This window comes from Paramormyrops kingsleyae, chromosome 18 (genome assembly GCF_048594095.1).
Source record: "Paramormyrops kingsleyae isolate MSU_618 chromosome 18, PKINGS_0.4, whole genome shotgun sequence".
Classification (NCBI taxonomy): Eukaryota; Metazoa; Chordata; class Actinopteri; order Osteoglossiformes; family Mormyridae; genus Paramormyrops; species Paramormyrops kingsleyae.
In genome coordinates, this window is record NC_132814.1 from 8,332,663 (window position 1) to 8,355,185 (window position 22,523).

The window sequence follows — 22,523 nt, forward strand, 5'->3', positions numbered from 1 at the left end:
TAAGGGTTAAAATAGAGACAAATGCATTAAAAGTGCATGTGCAGATTTTGACTGGTCCTATACACTCACCTAAAGGATTATTAGGAACACCATACTAATAATACGGTGTTTGACCCCCTTTCGCCTTCAGAACTGCCTTAATTCTACCTGGGATTGATTCAACAAGGTGCTGAAAGCATTCTTTAGAAATGTTGGCCCATATTGATAGGATAGCATCTTGCAGTTGATGGAGATTTATGGGATGCACATCCAGGGCACGAAGCTCCCGTTCCACCACATCCCAAAGATGCTCTATTGGGTTGAGATCTGGTGACTGTGGGGGCCATTTTAGTACAGTGAACTCATTGTCATGTTCAAGAAACCAATTTGAAATGATTCGAGCTTTGTGACATGGTGCATTATCCTGCTGGAAGTAGCCATCAGAGGATGGGTACATGGTGGTCATAAAGGGATGGACATGGTCAGAAACAATGCTCAGGTAGGCTGTGGCATTTAAACGATGCCCAATTGGCACTAAGGGGCCTAAAGTGTGCCAAGAAAACATCCCCCACACCATTACACCACCAGCACCAGCCTGCACAGTGGTAACAAGGCATGATGGATCCATGTTCTCATTCTGTTTACGCCAAATTCTGACTCTACCATTTGAATGTCTCAACAGAAATCGAGACTCATCAGACCAGGCAACATTTTTCCAGTCTTCAACTGTCCAATTTTGGTGAGCTCGTGCAAATTGTAGCCTCTTTTTCCTATTTGTAGTGGAGATGAGTGGTACCCTGTGGGGTCTTCTGCTGTTGTAGCCCATCCGCCTCAAGGTTGTGCGTGTTGTGGCTTCACAAATGCTTTGCTGCATACCTCGGTTGTAACGAGTGGTTATTTCAGTCAAAGTTGCTCTTCTATCAGCTTGAATCAGTCGGCCCATTCTCCTCTGACCTCTAGCATCAACAAGGCATTTTCGCCCACAGGACTGCATACTGGATGTTTTTCCCTTTGAACACCATTCTTTGTAAACCCTAGAAATGGTTGTGCGTGAAAATCCCAGTAACTGAGCAGATTGTGAAATACTCAGACCGGCCCGTCTGGCACCAACAACCATGCCACGCTCAAAATTGCTTAAATCACATTTCTTTCCCATTCTGACATTCAGTTTGGAGTTCAGGAGATTGTCTTGACCAGGACCACACCCCTAAATGCATTGAAGCAACTGCCATGTGATTGGTTGATTAGATAATTGCATTAATGAGAAATTGAACGGGTGTTCCTAATAATCCTTTAGGTGAGTGTACATGTTCCATCAACATCAAAACTACACCCATCCCAGGGAATGAAACTTCACACCAATCAAAACAGTTCATCCTCATAATCACTCAAAACTTCAATGTTACATTGCAAATCAAAATGCCTAATACCAGAAACAGCTTTCCCTATTTCTTAATGGATCTGCTTAGATGACTTCGCTGGTTTGTTGTACGCCACTAGCTGACTGGATCAGGAACTTCTCTCGGGTTCTTTTGAAAGTATCTGATTAAAAGTATACGAATATAGAAAATTGTATGATACATAAATGGGACCATAAAGCAGTTTGAGACTTAGCTTGTCAGCCAACTGAGCGATTACCAGGCTGAATGACCAAAGGTGACCCATCCGGATATTTACGCCTACTTAACTGATTCAGCAGGTGGATTCAGCTTCATTATGACTGTCCCACGTTCACTGCTATAGAAAGCGAATCAAAATCTCACACCAAAAAGCTTCAGATCACCTATAACCGTGTAATATAATCATTATACATGCCATTTGTGGCTAGCTGTTTATATACACCCATCCGGAGAGGTTCCAGAGGCCCACCATAAAGAAAACAAAGCATGTGACAGCATGTGCTGTGGAGGTCACACACACAGGTTTGTAATTATATCTTTGTGGGGACTTTCCATTCATTTCTATGGGGAAAACCCTAATCCCAACATGACAACATTAACCCCCACCCAGCCCTAACCTTAACCATAAGTAATCAAGCAAAAAACGAGATTTGGCATTTTTAGTTTTTTGATTGCAGTAACAGGTCATTCTGGGGACCTGAAAAATGGTCCCCACAACGTCGAAATAACAGGTTTTAATCACGCGTTGCTCACACGCAGATTGCGCGAGAATTAAAGAAACGAGGACAAAGCCTGAACACACATTCATGAGGCCATTTACACAGAGCAGATATACATGTGCAAAATACACAAAGCTCCTGTAAAAACCACCGGCATTTATTATAAAGGGCCAGAATCCAACCTAACAAAAAAAATAAATGAATTTTGAAAAAAGCACATTCAAGCAATCCACACTGGGATTAAATACAGTTGGTACTCTTTAGGGGATTTTCAATCAATTGTACTAGCATTACCATTTAATAGATGCTAATTGTGACCTGAATTAATTTAACTAACAGGAGTTTTAATGATCACTCCAATTAGCTGAATGACAGCGTGCAAACCAGCCAGTAAAAAGACTTTGTACAGGGCTAATATACGCTAGCTGCAGATGGCTTTGTTCCAGTTCAGTTAGAACATTTCCGGCCAAGCACAATATATAATTCTGGCTACGTATACGGTCTATGTAACAGAACTGGCGAGACTTATATATTGTAAGCTCCACAGATTACCCATGAGTGACAGCAATATTTCTAAAATTACTAAGCTAATGCTTAGCGTGTCATCTACATGCAGGAATATCCGAAAAGCACTGTTAGCGGTGGTACACAGTACAGTGCGGTAAATGTGACATGTGGGATTGATCTCTCATTGGAGCCCAAACTCGCAGCCCGTTGGTGCCAAATCCTGTGGGGCCCGCCTCTATACGATCCTCACGGCACTTTTAACAGCAAGAAATTTACTTAAACAGAAGCACGTGTTTTTCCAAGTACTGAAAAAATTTTTACATCTTCATTTTCAAAGCGTACGCCTGTAGATTACTGTCCATTTTGTACATATGAAAAATATAATGCATCAATAAAACAATTTCTGCCAGCACTGCAAATATCACATAAATTCTCTGATTTCCACATATAACAGAAATCACTGCCATGCAAAAAAAAAAAAACTAATTAATTTAACAGTAACTTCGACCTTAACATGAATTAGAAACTCAACGAGCAAAGCAGATACTTTGCACGTATTTCAGCGTAAATAAATTTAATTTTTAAGGCTTTCCCTGTGAAAGGGAAGCAGCAGCAGGCTTTCGTACATCTGTCACTGAGCCATAGAGCTACTGTAAATGCCCAAAGTGTTTAATAATAATCATATCATATCATCCATTAATTAAACACAAATCCTTTAGTAATCCCTATTCAGTGATTCATGGAAAACATCCAAGTTTTTATTAAATCTACAGTATTTACTGGTGTGTGGTATGGGAATCTGACACCCTTTGATCCATTCTGTTTTTCAGATAAATCTCCTGCCATATGACCACCCCCCACCACCCACCACCCTCCCATTCTTATTTTTGAACATCAAAACACCACGCAAACTGCCAGCTGTTTCCCAGTGCAGTGGGCAGATTCATTACCAAGAATTCATGCAGCATAAAAGCTGTGCTGCATTAGGTCTGGGGTACACTACACACTGGGTAACCAAGGTAATCGCCGCCACAATGCAGCGTATTGCAAAGAATTGCAATGTGAATTGATTTCATAATGTGCACCTAATGTGTAGCACTAATAGTAAATTTAATGCAGAGTCACATTTGCAGTTCACTTATTGGATTTCGCACATTAGCCATTACAACTGAAAATTGGCTTCACGATGAAACCGCAGTACATCATGACACAATACAACATTTTAGAAAGTTTTTCCTCATGCAAGCGGGTACCATTTCATAATTATTTTTTTATATTCAGCTAGGCAGGTTAGTGTGGTATTGGAATTAGTAATATAACCATAATACCTAACTGGACAGGTTGGTGTCAGAGGCGGCGTGCAAATAAAACTCTGCTGTGGGCATTTCAGGGCAGAGGAGATGCCCTCTTACGCACCATTATGACACACAGCTACGATTTCCTTTCTTTTTAGTCTCGTTTGCTTTGTGTCCATTTATCCGTGGCCCAGCAGCGGTAAAATAGGCATGCTAGCCCATCAGTGATTGGACTGCGAGTATTACTCTGGGTTCCCATGGTTACAGTCACATGCAGGCTTCAAGCACATTGCAGTCACGCAACCGGGATGCTCCGGTTTACCAGGTCAGTGAAGTGGGACGTAGAAAGGCTCCCAAAGACTTTGTGTGACGGTGTTAATCTTTGTTTTTTTGAAATATGTCTGTACTAATAAAGCTACAGAACTATTGCGAAGCACCTATATGGCGTTTTAACCATTTTCGACACGTATATGCAAAGCAAGCATTAAATCCATGCTTGATTTATAAAACTCATGATGGTTACACGGCACACTGCGGTACAAAACACTGAAAGCTACTGAAATTAAATTTAGCGGCAAAGGAGCCACTTAGGACAAAAGCATGAGACGAACAGTTGAATGTCAATGTAAATTTTTAAACCTTTCTTGAACAAGCTAGTGTGCAGAATTGCAGTATATTATTAATTTCAGAGAGGCGTTTGAATTCCTAGCAGTGGGCATCGGCTGGCAGGGGGCGCTTTTGATGTCAGGCTCTCTGTAAGTCTCCTGATAACGGCCCTGGTAAACGCAGGGCTTACTCGCACTCTGAGGTGTAAGCGTACAATCGAGAGCGTCGCAAACATTCAGAAAACACTGTAGCTTGGAAAAAAACAAAAGATTGATAGTAGGATTTCATGTATTTCTCATCTGGATTCCATTTAGTCTTCTCAGGTTAATGGATCAACTTAAAATTTGATTAGCATAGCTCCTCATCCTCTTCCTTGTATAGTTAATCTTCCTTTTAACTCGTTTATTGCGTTCGGTGTCGTCTTTGCACGCATGCATGCATCAGTACTGCCAAGGCAAATTCCTAGAACATGTATGTGTACCTGGCTAATAATCAGAATCATCAGAATCGACTTTATTTACTGTGCAATGCAAGAAAATTATATTATACTGTATTATATTATACTGTATGCCCATTCAAGTACTGCTTACTTTTATGGCTACTCACTAAAAATGTTTTAATTTTGCATGATTTTGCAATTAGTTATACTGATTTCAAAAACCACTCAGGTAAACGACATATTAATCTCAGGACCACAGCAGGGTAGTTTTGTCAGTAAACAAAACAGTCGCGGTAACTTATGGCGGCTTTGTGGGGAGTGGTTTGTGCAGAGCCAGAAAGCGGGAACGTGTGATGAAGCTCGGTGTCCCTCCTGAACATCCGCTGCGTTTTTCCCCCTCGGCTCGCCTCACATGGCCGGTCTGGCAGGCAGGAACGGCACGCAGGCCTTGCAGGAAGCTGATAAGCCGGCTTGCGCGGGTCCGCGGGCGAGGCCGGCCCTCCATGCCAGCGCCACGCGCCACGCGGCGGGGGGAAATAAAACCTTTTGTTGCTGGACGGCTGTGGTAAATAAGTGCCACTGAATACTGAAGAGCATAAGATGGGAGGGGGGGGGGGGCTGTTTATGAATTCATCAAACTATTTTTCAGCCATTTCACTAAAATCCCCCACCCCCCCAAAACTATTTTCATTTCTTAGAACTATGAAATTAAAAGAAGAACTCTCAGCACCACTTAGAAATCCATTAATCCTCATTACAAAATTTCAACCTACAAAGCTTTACCTGAAAACCCCACAAACCCCAACATCCCTAATTAAACAGCAAAACAAGAGAAGCAACAAAGCCGGGTGATATGCAGCCTGGGAATCAAACCTGGGAAGTGAACCCTGCATAAAGCACAACCCCCCCCCCCCCCCCAGTAAAAGCCACACAATCACCATGACAATCCCCCTTTCAGAATTATATGAAGGACAAACAAATGACCTGTATGACCTTTTAAGTGATTGTTATTGTAGATACACACAGCACACGACGAAGAAATGTGTCCTCTGCATTTAACCCATATGTGACATAGCTATTATTTAGCCCCCGGGGGGAGGTGCATGGGGGCGGTACCTTGCTCAGGGTACCTCTGGGGTACTTGCTGGTTGGGGATTTGAACCACGACGTTCCAATTACAAGCGCGCTGCCCTAACCGTTAGACCACCACTGCCCCTGTACCACCGACGCAGAGAAATAGCAGTAATTAGAATGATGTTACACCCCTGAAAGAGGCAGAGCTGCTGTAATTCCCGAAGGCGTCCTGGTCGGTGGCATGTCAGGCTCCGTCGGGTCACTGCCAGGTCACAGCACTTTGATGTCACCTAGGTACCGACTGCAGCGTTAGGAGGTATTTTACAAACTCGCAAAGCAACATAAATGCTGGAGTTCAGTAGACTGGAGATTTGGGCAGACAGCCACCCCCCTTGCCTTTTTGACATTTAATGATAGGAGTTTAAAACCTTCTCCACCGAAAAGGGCCTCTTAAGCAGGCATCCTCTCCGTGGCAGAGCTCAGGCACAGGGCGGGGGTGGGGGGCGGTGAATCTGAGAGGCAGCCCACTGAAGCGAGGACAGAGACCACACTAAGATATTCTCATTCCGGAAGGCATCTCCTGTGCTGGAAGGGGCAACCTTACATCATTCATCACCCATAAGGGCCATGTTAATTACACCTGGCCACAGCAAGACAGGGAAGGATGAACTGGCACTAGAACGAAACTCCAAAGGGGCCCAAAGAGAAGAGAACGCCCCCCCATTCCACCCCCCCATTCCATTTCAGGAGCCAAGCAGCAGGCAGGCCTGGAGATTTATGGTCTTCCTAGCACATGAGATACTTCACCTTGCCATATGCTTACAATAATACCTCCATCTTATTTGCACTTCCCAGTGCAGGAATTTATAATTTCCTTATGAAACTTTAATATTTGCCCTTTCTGAATAAGTAACACTCAGGGTTACTGCAGTAAAGACCAGGCCAAACAGTCATGTACCTTTCACGTCCTTGAATGTCCATGGTTAACTGTTCAGCGCTCTGAGAACTCCAGGGTGAGATACACACAATCTATACTTCCTGGCAAGCACACTACATGCATATTTCATCATTACATGTATATTTCATAATGAATCACCTGTTAAAACAATGTTAATATTTCAAAATCCTCTGAGACCATTTGAGGTATTTTAAAATTAATTACCGTATCGTGCCTATAGTACCAAGTATAGGCAATTTTTACCATTCAGACTAATTGTATTATATTTAGAAAGTTATTTTAAACTCTCCCAAGGCTCTCAGCACCAGCAATAACTTTCCAGCTATTGTTTTAGTGTAAAAATGCTGACTTTACCCTTGTGTTTCATCTGTCCCTGAACATTAAAGTTCAAGCATCTCGTGAGAGAGAAAAAAAAAAAAGGCAAAGCTGCCACACTGCGCACAAACGACGACCCGACGGCTTTGCGCTATTCGTACAAAGGTCATAAGGTCACGGAGGCTGTCCACATTTGCACAAAAAACATTATCATACGCAAATTATTTTGTCGTCAATGCCTTAATCTTGAACACAGCGCCGAGCTTCACGGAGGTGGTGCCTTATGATCCTCTATCGATCTCTAAGCCGAGACCAAAGAAATGCTGAAAACCAGAACTCTCACACAATTATGCCAGAGTACAGAGCTCACTGTTATCGCAGTGCAGCCAGCACCACACCTGATCTCACTGCGCACCAAAGAAGGTCAACGCTGGTACTCACTGGATCTTGTTGATGGGCACCTTCCTTTCCTGGAGCTGCTTGACCATCCCCTTCTCCTCGGTGGGCAGCAGGACCAGCAAGGCCTCGCCACCTTCTTTATACCTGGTCAGCAAAGACCAACAAACCAGATGGTCAGATAGGGCCAAACTACGGACATACAGGCAATCCACAACGTTCCCTATGTCAGTGTTTAAGATGAATTTGTAAATCAAAACAGGTACTTACAGTTCTTATTTAGTTTCGGCTAGTCAAATGTTTGTCTTAGTATGTAGTATCTATTTACTATACCTCATATATAGTATTCATTTACTGCACTGTACCTCAAGCTAATGCACCGCTAATCCGCATAATTTTTTCATGAGTCACAAAGTGTGTGTCTGTTCCTTATTATGAACCATTGCATTTAAGTAAAATTTTAAATATAATAAGCTTTATGGCAGGCTGTAAGTACAAGTTGTCTGCAAGTTGGACGTTCTTAACGCAGGGACTGCCTGTCTCAGCTCAATGCCCCCCAACTCCATTTCCAGTCTAATTTGAGAAACTGATTCGTTTTTCTTATAGATGTAAATGCTCTTTACTACACATTTACCTGTACAGAACAGAAGTTTAAAAACAGTTTGCTTTTCACAATTAAGTGTAACTGTGACCTTTTCATTTTGCGCCATTTGCTCCCTTGAATATTTCTGCAGAGATGTTTCCTGGGGGCAGAGGGAATCCAGCTTCCCGTACTCTGCCCTAGTCAGCCCCCAACACATTTAGAGGCTTCTAGCGTTTATGAGAAGCTGTCAAAAAAGACAGGTGATAAGAGTTGCCTTTTTGGCAGGTAGGCCACAGAGGTCAAAATACCAAAGTGCACTTTAGCATTCGCTCGCTTCAGCACGTGTCTGTGTATGTGGAGTCGCCCCTGCGGGAAACCCCTATTTACTGGTGGTCTCTGCCACTACTTGACTTTGCACCATGGCAGCCTGTACCATACCAAGGTGGGGGAAGAAGCAATTCCCATAGCGGTGTACTAGGCATGCCCCAGCCCGCGGGACAGCACTGCAGCCCCAGGCCCTGACGCGGACAGCGTAGGCAGGTGTGAGAGAGTCTTGCCCCTCCTTCCGCCCCGAGGCCTGATGAGGGTTCAACCGGGGAACGCGGAGGTGCCACATCGCAGCGGCTTGCTGCCGCAGCTCCACTCGGTGCCGGTACTACGGGAGACCCGACTCGAACATGGAGTCAGACCCGGGGAGTGGGGTGACGTGACATGGTCAGTCTGAAAGGGCATCACGGGTCTGGGGCCAAACGGACAGTAGGTGACCCGCTACCCCAGGGGTGGCCACTCTTACCCACAAAGGGCCAGTGAGTGTGCAGGTTTTTGGGAAAACCTGTAGGTCAGCTGTTCATACCCAGGTGTGAGGACTCTTCAGCCAATCAGTCCTCTAATTAGTAATCTAATTAGTGAGTTGCAGCGAAAATCCGCACACACAGCGGCCCTTGGCGGATAAGATTGGCCACCCCTGGTCTATACGTTACTCAAGGTCAAAGGTCACTGTTGACGTTTGGAAGTTCTGTTGGCTGCAACCTTAGACGGGACACCTTCCCCACCTCTACCGGAAACAGCCCCCGCTCAGCCGGCTGCCCCCATGACCACACTTATTACAGGCAGCCAGGTCGAGTACCAATGACTTCTGTTACTGCCCAGTAGCCACACATACTGAACAAACCTGAAGCACACAAGAGTGCTCCATTCTTTATATTTAGATGCTTAATTGAATCCTTGTTTCAGAGCTAGTCATCAATTCCAAATTTTGAGTGCGTTGTGACGTTCCCTCCTTTAACCACCAGCTCACGGAAGCCCGTGCCACGCAGCTCATCTCCAGTGTTGCACTTTCAGTTAGGAGTGCAATTTCTCTACTCCTCAATTCCACCTCCAGTCATTGGTGGCTTTTTGCACACGGCCCTAGGACACCACATTCTAATCAAAATAACCCAGCATGCCCTGCAGTACCGGTGTCCCTACATGTTCAATGCCTCGGACACTGCCAACATGCAGCATGGGACTGTATACTCACACAAATCCTGCCCTCATGTGTGGAATGGTGCCACTCAGAAAGTCCTCTCCCACCCCACAAGATACTCGGCTTCCTGGTAAGGTCTCACGGGACCCCATGGCTTATCTTGTTATAACTTGGACCACCATGAAGAGAGACGACGTTATGTAAAGCTGAAATATGAAGGCTCAGCCATCAGCACAGCCCGCTTGAGGTTCACTCAAGGTCTGCTAAACACCATGTTTGATGAGACCTTTCTCAGACAGATGGCCGTATCGCTCAACTCAGGGATTCTCAGGCTCCAATCTCATATTCGCCTTCAAAAAAGAAGAATAAGAGACAAAAAAGTCAATATCTATTTCGCATTTCTGCGGTATGAAACAGCCCAAAACAAACTCCTATATTTGCCGGCAAATGTGTGGTTTAACGTACAAGAGACTCTCTGTTGACTCAATGCTAAGTGTCTCCCATGTGCACTACACACATCTCATCTGTTGCGATTTTGTCCCACAAATCACAACAGTGTCACAAGGACCTGCATTCCCATAGTAGGGAAAGAAGAGCTCCCCCCCAAGGAAGATTCTTCAGATCAGTGACAAAAACAGCTTTCAGTTAACTCATCAGTATTTATTAATCCAGTTATTCTTAATTAAATCACAGAGCCCATTTTGAGAAATGGCACTGAAGCAGCATCATGCCCCCACATGGAATCCACAGCTCTATCACGCCCCCCCGGTCTGGCCGGGTCCAGCCCACGTACGCAGAATCCCAACCGTGTGGAATCCTCCTTCTGCGACCAAGTATAATCAGCTCAAGCTGAATGTGCGGGAATGCGCTTCGTTCAAACACCTTAATCTCAGCCAGATGGAACAAAACGCTGCCTGAAACCTGACAGCCCCCCCCACCAAACACACAGTAAATCTACACACCCCTCACTCTTCACACCATTTAATAAGAGAGCTCTGACACTCACCCTACCCACACCCAGCAGTCCGGCCCCCAGACAATCTAACGCTGCCATCATTTTAAGCCTTTATTTTTATATCTAGTCCAGCAGCTGGAAGACAGATGAATTTCTACAGTCCCCCCCCCCAACATACAGGAAGTGAGGACCAGGTTAAAATGTTACTCTACAAAGAGATTTCAAAAATCCAGAGGACTGACTTGTGTCATTTAAACAGGGGGAAAAGTATGTTAACTTAGCTTTAAAGAAGAGAGAATAGGGAGAAGACATTTACAGGAATAATTGGAATCTGAAAAAAAATACTTAAAGGATTTTATACGCAAATTAAGAAAAAAAAAAACTGCAATCTAATTTTCTGAGCACTCTGTCGGAGCAGGCTAATTAGTTAATTGAGTTTGCACCCAATGCAAACAGGTAGGGCTATATGTTCTTGCCGAATGCACGGTTATATATAAATATTGATAATTACTAAATATAAATATCTATCCATCCATTTTCCAGACCTGCTTGTCCTAAGCAGGGTCACAGAGGTCTGGAGCTTATCCTGGAACTAATGAATGAACTAATCTATGAATGAATGAATTAATCAATTGAATAATTGAATGAATCAAATCGAATGAATGAATGAATGAATATCAAAATCAAGGAATGTCAATACTTAACACACACAGACAGAGCAGTCATCCCCAATCCCACTGCTGGTGGGCAGGACTACGTGCACGATGTCATCAGAGCCCTCGTTTGAGTGGATTAATTCAGAAGGAGCCCACAGAGAATCACCTCCCAGCAGCCTCAGCGACGGTGGCTTGGTGGTGGGAGACAGACCCAGACACACAAGCCCGCGAGGCAAGATGAGGCGCGAGGCCCCCGCTGTAGGATGCTAAGATGCCTGTAGCAGAGTAACGCTGCCCCTCTTCATCTGACAGCGACACGCCACCGTCACTTAAGCTTACCGACAGGGTGTGCTGGCAGGGGGCTCCGGGGGGGAAGGTACAAAAGTACAAACGCAATGGCAGGACACTCTCCTCTTTCACCAATTTAAAGACTGCATAGGTACTGAAGAAATAAGGAGGTGATCAAGCTGCCCTGATTGGTCTCCCTGGAGGCTGAAGATTCTCAGAGCCTCAGACCGCGTAAGGTCTACATGGGGCCCCTACCAGAGACACAGTCACTGGTCCTTTGCCAGAAACACCAGATGCTTTTAATACATTAAACATGCCTATAGCCCATCTTTATTACATACAGGATGCTTTTACACTGCACCAAGTACCGTACTCTTGGTATTTTTGCTTTTCCAGTACCCAAAGTGCCAAACCAGCCGGGGTACTTCTTTGGTACTTTGGGTGGGACTTAAAACACTTTTGTTGACGACTGGTTATGCAAATAGCCTGCCTCTGAAACACAATATACACGGCGCCTTGAAAACAGTTATGAACAGAGAAAACAATGAAGAAGTAAAAAAATGTACTGCGATTTGGTTAGAAGGACAGATACGACAAAAAGATCAGAATTGCACGACAAGAAATTTAAAAAGTATTTTGTTTAAGATACTAGGACAGCATTCGTATGGCATGATTTTGTTGTAAATGTAGCGATGCAATTTTGTTATAATAAATATTGCCAGATTTATAAAGTAAAACGGAGTTCATAAATTTCACACAATCCCATCAAGGAGCGCATTTAAAGTAGCAAGGATGAAAACGATTACGATCATCGCGGAGAACGCATGTAGCGCTCATGCAAAAGCAGTGGAGTAGATTTAAACTGATTTTAAAACATATATTAGATAATCTATAAAAGGAACATTAATTAAAATTGCAACGGTAGCTAATGCTTTATGACAGAGTAAAAATGTTTTAGCGAGACTTAAACTCCCAGTGTCATAATATGCGTACCAAACTGAAGGTAAGAAAAAGCCTGATCTTACAATCGATGTGAAAATTGGATGTGCATAACATGTGATGTTGTATCAATATTGCACATCACCCAGCCCTATAATATACTACAGCCACTTATCAAATTCAGTACAAAATACCCCGCCTTGCGTTGTGACGTCATTCGGCGCCGGTACTAGTTTTTACGGCAGTGGAAAACCAACACCTTCAAGTACCATACTTTTGGCACCTTCTGAAAATACCAAAAGTCGGTAACTGGTGTGATGGAAAATCACCCTAAGTTGTTCACATTACTGCACGCCTTTAATGACAAACATTCACGTTCTCGCCTCATTCCTCCTAAATCTCATTTTGTAACACCAGGAAACAAAGATGGCGCCTCAACAAAAGTGCAGCCAGAAATACAGTTAACGCATTATACTATCCACAGGGACAGATAATATGCACATGCAGCAATGGTTAAATTCTGCAGTAGGTCTGACAAGGCTGAACAGGTAAGGAGCACTTCGTAGGTCACAGACAGCTCTGAAAACCTTAGATGAAAGATCACTTTAATTAAACATTTTCTTCAGACTTTAGGACAACAGGAGAGGAATTTCGCAGGATGACAGACAACTGTAATCAATGCATCATTTGAGGACTTAAAAAAAAAGAAAGTCAACTAGACTCTTAGGAAAACTAATTTGGTTCAGAACTGGTGTCCGGTTCCTGTCTCACAACAGGACAAAGGTGCAGAGCGGTACAAAATCTGGGGATGCATGTCATCATTTCCACACATACAATATTATATTACCCCTCTGCCATTCTGCACACTCATCCATCCATTTTCTGTACCCATTCATCCATCCATCTATCCTCCATCTTCTGCAGCCGTTTGTTCTATTCAGGGTCACAGGGGTCTAGAGCCTATCCCGGAGGATACGGGCAAGGATGGGGTGCCAACCCATAGCAGGGCACACGCGCATGTGTGCAAGCACACACACACACACACACACACACACACACACACACACACACACACACACACACACACAATTTGGTAACTCCAATTCCCCTTAGCATGTTTTTGAAACCGCAGTACCCGGAGGACAAAGAAACCATGCAAACTCTAACCACATGGAGCTACGGTTGAGACTTAAACCCTGGTCCCAGAGATGTGAGACGACAGTGCTATCCACTGCACCCCCACAATGCGCCCCCACACTGCCCCTCATGCTCATTCAACCTTCAGTTATTCTTGAATTCAAGAGGAAAGGACTAGGGCTACACAATGCTGCCATCTAGTGGTGCCAAGAAAGAGTAATGGAGGCTTAAATTTAGCAGGGACTATACTGTATTTTCCTCAGTGCCATTCACTGAATTAACAAGGGCTGATCAAGCAAAAATACTGGGCAGAAACACACCACTGGACACACATTTTCCAAGAAAACAGCAATATAAGGAGAACATATAAATCAAAATCACGTTTCCATGGCTACAGACTTGATTAACGTTAAATGCAATGTTCTGTTATTTCCAAGATGACCAAATTTCATACCATTCGTTTTCCATAAGCCGTGCTGTAAAATTGTATTTCGTGACACACCAATGGCTCTGGCCTGGCAGCACTGAAAAATCTCAACGAGGATTTAAAATGAAGCCATTCTAGCGGTCTTATGGAAGCATGCCAACGAATCAATAAATCCCCTGTAATCAACAGAATTTGGAGCGATTTACACCTCTATCATTAAAGCATCCACACCTTAGAAAGCCTGTCACCCCTCCACGTCCCGCTCACAGTCTGCACCCCTCCCTCCCTCACCCAAAACACGCTGTCAGCAACAGACACCCTGTGATTTATCACACAATGCTGACGGGAGGCTTTTCGACTTGTTAAACAATGCGTAAAAACCACCCCATAGCGCCCCCCCCCCCCAAATCCCCCAGAAAGGCGTCATAACGTCCCCAAAAGCTCTTTGGGGGGTATTCTGAGGTAATTGGCTTCGAACCACCATCGCCTTAATCGACCTCATTAACTCAGGCCCCCCATCCCAGAGCACAGGAGAATCAAACATACCTGGCAGTTCTTCCGACCCTGTGGATGTAAGTGTTGGCATCTTCTGGGCAGTCAAACTGCAGCACCCAGTTAACAGCAGGGAAGTCTGTGCGGAGGACAAATTACACTCGCTTGTTTTGTGAACTCCAGAGGATACAGGGTACGTACGCACTCATGAAAGCTACGATTAACGGATTACATCAGGGGTGCCAAACTCCAGTCTTAGGGGGCTGGAGCCCTGTGTAGCTTAGTTCTTTCCCTGTTCCACCATAAATGATTCAGCTCAAGAGCTGTGTGGTAATTAGCACAAGGAGTTGAATCAGGTGTGTTAAATGAGGGGAAACCCAAAAATGTGCAGGGCTCCGGACCCCCAGGACAGGAGTTAGGCACCCCTAGATTACATGGAAAGACGCATTTAGAAATGTTAGTACAGCACTAACACACTCCAAACATCTATGGATGGGTGATCCTGCGATCCCTCTACGACAGGGGCGAGGGGCACTGACTGTCGCCGCGAGTCGGCATTACCGAGGCCTCTGGCCGCGATGTCGGTGGCGAACAGCACAGCCGCCTTCTTGCCGATGAAATCTTTGTAGACCTCCATCCTCTTCATCTGCTGCTGCTTGCCATGAAGGGCCAGGACAGGGATGCCAGGGCGGAGTCGGCAGAACACGCGGAACAGGTACTGCACCTAGGGGTGGCAGGGAGGGGGGTCAGTCCACCACCAGGGCGGCGATCATCAGAGCATGCAGCACAAACACCGCAATTCTCATTAGTGAAACAAAAATCCAAGGGGACGCCATTCTGGCAGTTACATAAACACCCACGATGGAACTGAAAGAGAGACTATGGACGCATCACATCCGCATACCAAACGTGTATTACAATCACTGAACAACCTCAGATTTTTGGGTACAATCTAATCAATTCATCAACTGATAACCACCGCCCCCCCCCCAAAAAAAAGACAAATTTTGGAAGGATTTAGGCAAAAGTCAAACTATTTTTTATTGTGAGTTTCAAATATATGATGCATGGAGTCATACAGAGCTGAAAATATGCAAAACGCAAATAGTGCAAATGAAAAGTAATCAATAGAATATGAATGATGAGACATATAAACATTATATAGACATGACATGGTAATTAAGGTACAAACAAATTAAGAGATACTGGTAACCACCTGATTGGTGGGGATAGATTGTCGATTTGAAACAGAATTTTGACAAAGCAGAATGTGTAATAAACTGATTTAGATAATTTAGTAATTCCTTTAACAGACTATTTACAGACATGTAGCTGAACAACATGCTATTGGTAGCGTGTATTAAATATGTGTTTGTAGTTTCAATACTTAAAACTTCACCATGTAGGGAACAGGTGCGCGTGGTACTCAAGCAGAACGGCACCCACAGCCACGGCAGGTGGGACTGCGATTGGCTAAAACCAAAGGGGTCATTCGGAAGCTATGTGGCAGAGACACATTTGCACACGAGAGCATACCCACCTCCTTGCAGCAGGCGAAGAAGACGATGATCTTCTTCTTCAGGTGGCTCTTCAGGAAGGAGAAGAGCAGGTTGACTTTGTGGCGAAGTTCACACACCAGGTAGCTTTGCTCCAGGGTGGCAGGGGTGCTGGATCACAGGAGAAGAACCGTCACATGATCAAAGCTACTTGCCCACCAGGCTCACAAACCGTTACGGTTTATTCTCTATCTGTAGGAATTGGTTGCGATATTCAAACAGCAGCATATTTCCTCAAGTATATTTTACTTTTAAATACATGACAAGTCAACATAATGTGAAATGCAAAATTTATATCTTTATTTATGAGCAAGAAAATGTTTAAAATACCCAAAATTTGAAATGCATGAACACATCTGAGAATGCTCTCAAAAGCATTCTGACACAAATCCAAACCACAAACCAGCGGCATCGAGGCACCACAAATGGTATAAACTAAACTGGCATTCTTTTGTACAGGGGCGATTCTAGGATTTGACCATAATGGGGACTCAGCACCCTGAAGGAATATGGAACGCCAGCCCCGGGTCCCCCACCATTAAATTATAAATTTGCCGAGTAAGGGGTAGGACATGTTTCCGCAAATAGCGGACAAATCGCTAAATGGTTTTAGATCAGTGTTTCCCAATCTGGTTCTCGGGGACCTGCAGATGGTCCATGTTTTTGCTCCATCCCAGCTCCCTGCCAGACAGTCCACATTTCTGTCCGTCTGTGGGTCTCTGAGAACTGGATTGGGAGACACTCATTAACAGTAATTATTTTTCAGGAGGACCGAGACAGAAAATAAGGGGGGCAAAGCTTCTGTGAATAGGGTCTACAACCACCTACTGGACGGGACGGGACTGGACTAGACGGGACCGGACTGGACTGGACGCGCTCCTACCTGAACTTGGCCTTCTCGTGGACCCAGACGTACTCAGGATCCTTCAGGCTCAGTCTGGCCAGATCTTTCACAGATTTTGTTTGAGTCGCTGAAAACAGCAGCGTCTGCCGAGTCTTGGGGAGGTTCTGCACTATGGCGTTCAGCGTGTCGGCAAACCCCATGTCCAGGATGCGATCGGCCTCATCCAGCACTGTGAGAGACAGCGGCCGAACAAACTTTCACAGCAAAACCACCACCAGCAAATCCCGAAATATAAAATCTCTGTGGCAGAAAGCTAGACCATATCTAAGTATGTATTTCTCTTTCTCTAGTCCTGCTTACATAATTCCTAAGCAGAGCTGACATTTTGATGACACCCCTAATTAAACAGCAATGTCCCAAAACTGATTTAGTCCATAAAACATGCCTGAGAGAATTCCAGTGGACTTAGTTTTGGAAATTTAATAAAAGTTCTTTGTTGGATTACATGAGCACTTTGTTTTCGTTCCCAGTACTGTAAGATATGACGAGGAAGCCTGATTTCAAAAGCAACAGGAAACTGACTGGGCAAGTTTTAGCAATGTGCTCTTCAATCAAGGATATTGTTATCGATATGGTTAAAATGCGAGGTTAACCAAAGGGAAACAAAATGTGTATGTATGGTGACTTTCGTCTTGGGGAAACACGTACCCAGCACCTGCAGGCTGGATGCGTGGAAGGTGCAGGTCTCGTCCATGTGCTGCAGCAGGCGGCCTGGGGTGCAGATGATGATGTTGGTGCGGTGGATCCTCTCGGACTCCTGCTGCAGATCCTGTAACCATAACATCGGGGGCCCTGTGTAGCTTTGTTACTCCAAAAAGAAAATGAGAAAGTTGGCCTTTTATGCTGTAAAACACTAGGTACATATACACCTGTACTCCATTACTGAAGTGTAACTAGTTCCTAGAAATCACTTGAATGGTGCAAACTTGAATATCAGGAAGCAATTTCCATTAGTTCTTACAGGGAAAGAAACATTCCAGGTACATCCAAGAAACCCCATTGCCCTCCATGAAATATCTCTAACATAAAGAATAATTAGAATTATAAGAAGACTTCAAATACCAATTACCTAATTACAAAACAAATACAAAATAAATACCCTAGAGACCCAGCAATGCGTTTCTGACCTCATACCTCTCATGCCGCTCTATTAAGTGTTAAGGCTTTATTATGACATCACATGTATGGAGTGTGACCTCGCCAACTTCCCCCTCCTATCAACTCAAAATTAATAAAAATAATAATAAAAAATCAATTCCCCAGGATCCCAGGAGGATACAGATGTGAGTGTTTACATGCAGTCTGTATTTTCAGTCCCACTGTTACTACACATTCATAGTAACAAAAATTTCAAATATTTTTGATGGGCTTTGATTGTGCTTGGATAGCACTGGTTGTGCTGGGAATTTACTCAGACCAACACCAACTATGGACATTAATACATACAGCTCATAAGGTTAGGAATTTGAATACCAGCTGCATCAGGAACATGTATGTTTAACGTCACAGAATACTAGCAAAAGAGCACTTAAAACAGGAGTTAACACAAAAACAATGTTAAAACAATGAGATAACACCCCCCCTCCCCCCCCCAAAAAAATACAAGAAGTTAACAATATAAGAAGGGCACCTTTCCACCAATGATGAGGCCGGCGGAAAACTCATGATTCTTGCCCACTTTTCGCAAAACCTCAAAGGTCTGATAGGCCAGCTCTCGTGTGGGTGAAATGATCAGGGCACCCAATCCATCGTCTGCTGACCACTGCTGGCGAAACAGGCACTCCAGGACCTGTGTGAGCAGGTCAGCCAATCAGACGAAAGTACCGCAGCACATAGCTCCAATCCGAAACATCAGGGGAATGCAGGAAATGCAGTGTGCATCATCAGATGACACCTGCTCAGCAAAAAGCAGTTCCAGAATCGCTAAACACGCACAAACCTATGAAAAAGTACACTGAATATATCCTTTATTAGACAGGGCAATTCCAACTACAAGGGCAGAGATCCTCTGCTTTAAGAAATATGTTGAGTTTCATCTCAAAAGGGTTGATATAAATTAAAAACTGTACATTTCATTAAAGTAACCAGCACCCTACATAACAGTAAAACAGACACAATGTTGCAGCTGCCAGGATCCATGAAAATCCAGTACAAACAGACTGTCCACTGTAAGGGAGCTTGCTTACAGGGATAAGAAAGGCCAGCGTCTTGCCAGATCCAGTCTTTGCGGCACCCAGCACATCTTTCCCCGTCAGAGCAAAGCCGATGGTCTGCTTCTGGATCTCTGTGGGCTGCCGATACTGAGCTTCTAACAGTCCTGAGCAGGGAAGCCCAAGTCAAAAAAGTGCAATATTACAATTAATAATAATCACAACTCTATAGTTAAAATTCAAGGAAATACATTTTTTTTCTTATTTCAAACATAAAACATCAGCAGTGTTATGTGCTGCTGTGTCTGTGCAGCATTGTGTGTTCAACAGCACATAATAGCAGACAGGGAAACAGAGTAGTTCTTACATAGGAGAAAACATAAAGCAAGACAATCAATTACTGAAAATACCTCTTAATGTTTCTTTTGATAAAGGGAAATCTGAAAACCTCAATACATCCTTGGTGTTTATCTGAAAGGCATAAAAATATTTAAAATCAGATAACATTACTTAATGCTAAAAAAAACTGGATACATCAGCACACAGAATAAAAATAAGAACTGCTATTAGGAACCATATAAATTTTACACAATAATAGCTAGTACTAACATAACGATGACTCATAAATTTTACACACGCAAACACATACAGTAAGACGATGCTGGTTATTAGTGGCAAAGTCCACTTTAGAACTAGCATGAAATAATGCAAATTGACAACATGATTTCAATCCGATAATCATATTAAACGAAACGGGTCACACAGCACACAGACAACTTAATTCAACTTAATCCACTGCCAATAGCGATCACTACAGGTAATGTTTGATGACACTCTTCAGTCAGCATATACACACTACTCTGACCTGCCAATTTCTTACGGTCCAACAACAAATCGCACAATGCAGATAATTATATACAATACACTGCTAAACATTCACAGACAGTAAAAAGCCTCCGTCATTAAGAATAAGGGAGTCTGACAGATTAATCAATTACAATAAGACGTTTTACCTCCGAATACTTATCGACCAATTTCTTGATTTTTTCCTTTTCGATCTGCCATTCGGGTTTTTTAATCTGCTTTTTCTGGTGTTTGACGCGTTTTTTAGTTTTGTCGTATTTTTTCTTCCACTTTTCAAAGTTCTTAACTGGATCATTTCTTGGATGTATAGTTTTTGTTCCTTTCGTCTCCCCTGTCATTTCGCTGAATTAACTCAAAGATATTCTTTAATTACTATTATCTTACTAACAGACATGCGACATGTGAGCGTTGCTGAGAGGAGGCATGGAGCACAGGGTAAATGTCGCGTTGTTTTGACGTCACCGGAACAGGACGTGACTTTCCTTCGGTGTTGGGACTTTTTTGTTTGTTTTTAAAAAAAGCCTGCTGGCACCAAATTTAGCGACGGACAAACATAACTTTCTCTAGGACTGATCATTCTGCATATAAATATAACCGAAATCACAGCACAGCCGTTGTCTTTTAATTATGTGTATCGTGATTTTGTCACACGACGTCGTGGTTATAAAATCTGAATTTTAGCAGTGCGGAACAGCAGCTTGAAATTGTCTTGAAAGTGAATGCTGATTAACATGTGATCTTAACTGGATTTCGTTTCACTCACGATTTCACGCATCCGTTGTCTGACAACAGAAACAGAAAAATGCAAATAAACAGCTTTATTTGGAATTTGGCTGCATTAAAACATAATATATGTGAGCAGAGAGTAAGAGAGAAGCAAACAGACGTAAGGAGTGACACCATCTGACGCAGGGCAGAATGCTCATGTACTGACATTTGGTAGGGTAACCAGATAATCCATGTCAGGGAGGACACTTTGAGCTACTTCGGGTTTTACAAACTACTTTCAAACTGAAAGACTCCTGTGCTCGGCTAAATAGTTCTACTCTTCTTGTGCTTTGACTGGTTTGTTTCCTTGACTGAAAGACTCATCCAGCTGTTTCACATTAGCATTAGTGATACATGCATGATTATATATAGGCGACTGACTAATCAGCTAACAGCAAGAACTCAGTGCTCAAGTGAAATCCGGGTCCTTTTAACTGAAATGGTAATTTACAATTCCTGTCCCAGCTCAGTGTCCTCCTTGACGTGGATTATCTGGTCGCCCTAACATTTGGTGACTTTTCCAGTAGACTTTCCACGGAAAGTAGTTGACAGCACTGGTCTTTCTCCGTCGTCTGTTCTTTCACCTCGGTGTTATTTTATTTGTTTGATCATAATATTGATTTATTGAAAAATCCCCCCTCAACGTCGGTTATCACATTCAAGTCAGGAATAAAATAAAAAATATATATGTTGTCCAATAACTTTCTTAACCTTCTTAAGTTCAACAAGAGGCTGCAGTGAAAAACAACACTGCTTTAATATACATGTAGCTGTTCAAATAAAAAACACAAAAAAATACTGTTTGGAAAAATGTACGTACATGCTAGATTTAAATGAATGGCCAAAATTTGATCAGATTTCTAAAATATTTATTTATCTAAATATCTCATTACAATACATATCTCTGTTACTCTGGCTTGGAAATTTTCTAGCTTAAAGGAGTAACGTAGTAAAAATCCCAAAAACCATAATACTCAGAAGGTGCTGATGTATCTGAGTGCCATGCAAAAAAATACATTAAAACACTAAAGCATCTTCATGTATATCTGCCTGTGTAACAAAAGCAGTCAGGTTATGCAGGTAAGTTTACACTTTTCCTTAAAGATAGCATACCCAAAATTCTTGGAGGCATATTAATCCTTCAAAATGCACAAGAGTACGAAAGCATGTAATTTTTTTGGACATTTAACATTCTGTATTCATCCACAGAATACTTTGCTGTGTAACGACAAGCTCATATTTATGTTTCAGCTGAAGACAATGTATGTTTTGCAATTAAAGTTGCCATAGTAATTTGTGTAAACTTCATTTTTCATAATAATGGTTTTAAAATGGTGACTTTCTTGAAACTTTATGAGCTTATCTTTTCCCCTCTTAAACATTTCTTTGTAAAAATTAAGTTTGCATATACATTGTATCTAAATACTGTAAACTTTCAATTTAAAAATCATTGTTGTCGTTCTTAGAAAAATGATACTTTTATTAAAAAAAAGCAATCCATTATATATTATACATCACAATTACAATTATACAAGAGATGAGTGAAGAGTAAAAAAAAATCTACTTAATCTTGGTAAATCCACACATCAACCTCAAGCTGTAAGTTGTAAATGTAATACATGCTGTATTATAGCATCTGTCCACATCCAAC

General features: G+C 42.9%; 1 protein-coding gene across 1 annotated transcript in view; it reads right to left on the reverse strand.

Moving 5' to 3' along the window:
* Window positions 1-20,571, reverse strand: part of ddx10 (DEAD (Asp-Glu-Ala-Asp) box polypeptide 10) — a 98,832-nt gene extending 78,261 nt beyond the window's left edge. Inside the window, exons 1-10 of the mRNA XM_072702005.1 lie at window positions 20,254-20,571; window positions 19,651-19,711; window positions 19,277-19,407; window positions 18,721-18,879; window positions 17,739-17,859; window positions 17,070-17,259; window positions 16,171-16,297; window positions 15,192-15,354; window positions 14,685-14,769; window positions 7,734-7,835 (exon numbers count right to left, since the gene is read on the reverse strand). Coding sequence (XP_072558106.1) covers window positions 7,734-7,835; window positions 14,685-14,769; window positions 15,192-15,354; window positions 16,171-16,297; window positions 17,070-17,259; window positions 17,739-17,859; window positions 18,721-18,879; window positions 19,277-19,407; window positions 19,651-19,711; window positions 20,254-20,442 — 1,328 coding nt within the window. The 5' untranslated portion in view covers window positions 20,443-20,571. The remainder of the gene's footprint in view (window positions 1-7,733; window positions 7,836-14,684; window positions 14,770-15,191; window positions 15,355-16,170; window positions 16,298-17,069; window positions 17,260-17,738; window positions 17,860-18,720; window positions 18,880-19,276; window positions 19,408-19,650; window positions 19,712-20,253) is intronic.
* Between the last annotated feature and the right edge of the window lie 1,952 nt (window positions 20,572-22,523).